Genomic DNA, 4,118 nt, shown 5'->3' with positions numbered 1-4,118 from the left:
TTTATTTTTGGCTGTGTTGGGTCTTCGTTGCTGCACGTGGGCTTTCTCTAGTTGCAGCGAGCAGGGGCTACTGTTCGTTGCGGTGCGTGGGCTTCTCACTGCAGTGGCTTCTCTTGTTGCAGAGCACGGGCTCTAGGCACGCGGGCTTCAGTAGTTGTGGCTTGTGGGCTCTGGAGCACAGGCTCAGTAGTTGTGGTGCACGGGCTTAGTTGCTCCGCGGCATGTGGGATCTTCCATGACCAGGGCTTGAACCTGTGCCCCCTGCATTGACAGGTGGATTCTTAAGCACTGCGCTACCAGGGAAGCCCCAACATAATGTTTTTAATCTACACATGTTGTGTGTATCAGTACTCCATTCCTTTATATTGCTGAGTAGTATGGTAGGACTATACTGTAATTTATTTATTCCTTCTCTTATTGATAGACATTTGTATTATTTCCAGTTTTGGGCTACTATAACTAAGGCTACCTATGAGTATTCTTATTCAATTTTATACAAATATGTCTTCATTTCTCTTGGCTACATACTTAAGAATGGAATTGCTGTGTCACGGGTTAAATATATATTTAATTTTATAAGAAATAGCCAAACAATTCTCCAACATGGTGGTACCTTTTTACACTCCCACCAGCACTATATGAGGGTTCCAGTTTTTCCACATCTTCACCAACGTTTGGTGTTGTCTTTTTTTTAGCCCTTCTAGTGGATGTAAAATGGCATCGCCTTATGGTTTTAATTTGCATTTTCCTGATGATTATTGATGTTGAGCATTGTCACAGGTTGAATTCCCTTGGAAGCAGACTCACTGGGAGATTAGTTGGCAGGTTTTTTAGGGAGTGCACTTGGGCTCAACATCTGTGGAAGAGAAGAGACAGAGCATGATTGAGCAAGGGAAAAAGTTGAGCTATTATACAATGTAGTGTCAGAGGCCTCAGCTGACCTTACAGAAAGCGCTGAAACTGGGATGAGCCGTCAAAAATGTTCTGAGTTTGGACAAGTGGCTGGGCTTTTGTACCCCATGTTGATTAGTCACTGGATGTAGGCCACTGCGAGAAGAGAAGAGGCTCTTGCTTATTAAACATTTACTTAGTGCCTAGAGCAATTCATTGTGTGTGTATGTGTATATAAGCTTTGACCCTGGGCAAGTCAGGGCTCTTCAGCAGAGGCAATCACTGAAGTGGACTGATTGAAAGCTGTCTGCTGGCAGCCTTTCCAACAGCTGAGGAGTAAGTCCTTCATTCCAAAAGGAGAATCAGACTGGCATATCATAGCATTTACTACAAGCACTTTTCATGGCTTATTGGCCATTTATATCTCTTTTTTTTGTGAGGCATCTTTTCAAGTCTTTCGCCCATTTTTTAATTGGGTAGCTCAACTTTTTGTTGTTAATTTATAGGCACTCCTTAAATTATCTGTATATGAATCCTTGGTCATGTATATGTAAAATGAAAACTGTTTTCCCAGTCTGTCATTCATCTACTCATTTTCTTAGTGGCTTTTTTTTTTTTTTTTTTTTTTTTTTTTGCTGCATTGGGTCTTTACTGCTGCGCCCAGGCTTTCTCTAGTTGCAGGGAGCGGGGGCTACTCTTCGTTGTGGCGTGCGGCCTTCTCATTGCGGTGGCTTCTCTTGTTGTGGAGCACAGCTTTAGGGTGCGCAGGCTTCAGTAGTTGTGGCTCGCGGGCTCTAGAGCACAGGCTCAGTAGTTGTGGCACATGGGCTTAGTTGCTTCGCGGCATGTGGGATCTTCCCAGACCAGGGATTGAACCCGTGTCCCCTGCATTGGCAGGCAGACTCTTAACCACTGTGCCACCAGGGAAGTCCCAGTGATGTCTTGTGATGAGTAAATATTTATAATTTTGATGAAGTCCAAGTTTTCCATTTTTTCTTTTATGGCTAGTGCTTTTTGTGTCCTGCTGAGAAATCTTTGCTTCCTTTCAAGGTCACAAAGATACTCTTCGTACTTTATCTAGAAGCTGTACGGTTCTTGTGCTACTCACTTTAAAAAATAAGGTTTGGGCTTCCCTGGTGGCGCAGTGGTTGAGAGTCCGCCTGCCAATGCAGGGAACACAGGTTCGTGCCCTGGTCCGGGGGGATCCCACATGCCGCGGAGCGGCTGGGCCCGTGAGCCATGGCCACTGAGCCTGCGCGTCCGGAGCCTGTGCTCCGCAACGGGAGAGGCCACAGCAGTGAGAGGCTCGCGTACCGCAAAAAAAAAAAAATAAATAAGGTTTAAGGTAAGGAGGTTTCTGATTATAAAAGTATTACTTGATCAATGTAAGGAATTCAGAAAATTTAGATGAGCATTAAGAAAATAAAAATAATCAGTAATTCTAAACATATCACTGTTAATAATTAGTATACTGACTTCCTGTCTTTTTTGATGATACATAACACATACACACACACACACACACACACACACCATGTTGGAATCATAACCTATTTCACTTAATATATTATTCAAGTATTCATGTTATTAAATATTCTTCAGTATGTCAATGGCTACAGATATGCGCTTATTTAACTTATAAACTAGTTAACTTATTTAACTAATTTCCTATTCTTGGATGTTCAGAGTGTGTCTAATTATGTTTACAGTTTTAAATATAACCCCTATAAAACCAAGCTGACGGGTAGCCCAAGCTAAGATTTTACAGAAACATCATTCCAGCATTTAAAAATAAAAGAAAGAATCAAGGAAAAAGAGGAGGAGAATGAGAATAAAGAAAAGAAAAAGTAAATCTTTACTTTCTCAAGATAAAACCAAAGGGAGGGGCTTCCCTGGTGGTGCAGTGGTTGAAAATCTGCCTGCCAATGCAGGGGATAAGGGTTCGAGCCCTGGTCCGGGAAGATCCCACATGCCGCGGAGCAACTAAGCCCGTGTGCCACAACTACTGAGTCCATGCACCACAACTACTGACCCTGCGTGCCACAACTACTGAAGCCCGCGCGCCTAGAGCCTGTGCTCCGCAACAAGAGAAGCCACCACAATGAGAAGCCTGCGCACCACAATGAAGAGTAGCCCCCACTCGCCGCAACTAGAGAAAGCCCGCGCGCAGCAACGAAGACCCAATGCAGCCACAAATAAATAAATATATTTTTTAAAAAAAACCAAAGGGAGATTCCATTAATAAGACATAGCAAAGCTTCTCAAAATCCTCTCTTCTCTTCTCCCTCTTTCTCTTAATACTTCATGCAGAGGACAGTTGTTTGAAACTTCCTCCCAATTAGCTCTGCTTTTCCTGGTTTCTCCATTCCCTTCCTTCCTTTTCCCATCATCTCTTTGGTCCCTGACCCCAAAGAGTCTGATAAAATTCTTCCCACTTTCCTATAAATATCTGCCTTTTTCAATGTAAATTAAATTGAAGCTCTATTGCATTTTATCCAGGACCCAATACCCTCATTTTACCAATCGAGCAGCAAAACATTCTTTTTGCCTTGTGGGAGAGAGGACGGTTGTGAAAATTCATACTTACCATATTTTTTTCTGTCATATAAAGGAGTGGTCCCCAGCCTTATTGGCACCAGGGACCGGTTTCGTGGAAGACAATTTTTCCACGGGGAAGGGGGGTGGGGATGGTTCAGGCAGTAATGCAAGTGATGGGGAGCGGCAGATGAAGTTTTGCTCACCTGCCACTCATCTCCTGCTGTGCAGCTCGGTTCCTAATAGGCCACAGACTGTGGCCCCACGGTTGGGGACCCCTGATATAAAGAACTTATATGAACAAACTTATAGATACAGATATACAATACCTTTTTCCTCCTACATGTGATTATTTCCTTAGGCTCAATATCTAGAAGTAAAATCAGGGATCAAAGAGCGTGAACATTATTTTTTATAATATTTACTTTCTCTTCTGCAAATATAATCCCTCCAGTTATGTACTCTTTTTTTGTTTTTTAAACATGCCACATTTAAATTTGTTTATTTATTTATTTTTGGCTGCATTGTGTCTTCGTTGCTGCATGCAGGCTTTCTCTAGTTGCAGCGAGCGGGGGCTACTCTTCCTTGCAGTGCGTGGGCTTCTCATCGCGGTGGCTTCTCTTGTTGTGGAGCACAGGCTCTAGGCGTGAGGACCCCAGTAGCTCTAGGCTACTCTAGGCGCGAGGGCTTCA

General features: G+C 43.2%; 1 protein-coding gene across 1 annotated transcript in view; it reads left to right on the top strand.

The window, feature by feature from the left end:
- Positions 1–3,616: 3,616 nt before the first annotated feature.
- The window catches only part of KPNB1 (karyopherin subunit beta 1), a 19,522-nt gene continuing 19,020 nt past the window's right edge, over positions 3,617–4,118 (top strand). The window contains exon 1 of the mRNA XM_028498751.2: positions 3,617–3,693. Coding sequence (XP_028354552.2) covers positions 3,617–3,693 — 77 coding nt within the window. The remainder of the gene's footprint in view (positions 3,694–4,118) is intronic.

The sequence above is a fragment of the Physeter macrocephalus genome, chromosome 14, assembly GCF_002837175.3.
Source record: "Physeter macrocephalus isolate SW-GA chromosome 14, ASM283717v5, whole genome shotgun sequence".
NCBI lineage: Eukaryota > Metazoa > Chordata > Mammalia > Artiodactyla > Physeteridae > Physeter > Physeter macrocephalus.
This window is presented reverse-complemented; position numbering and strand designations above follow the sequence as displayed.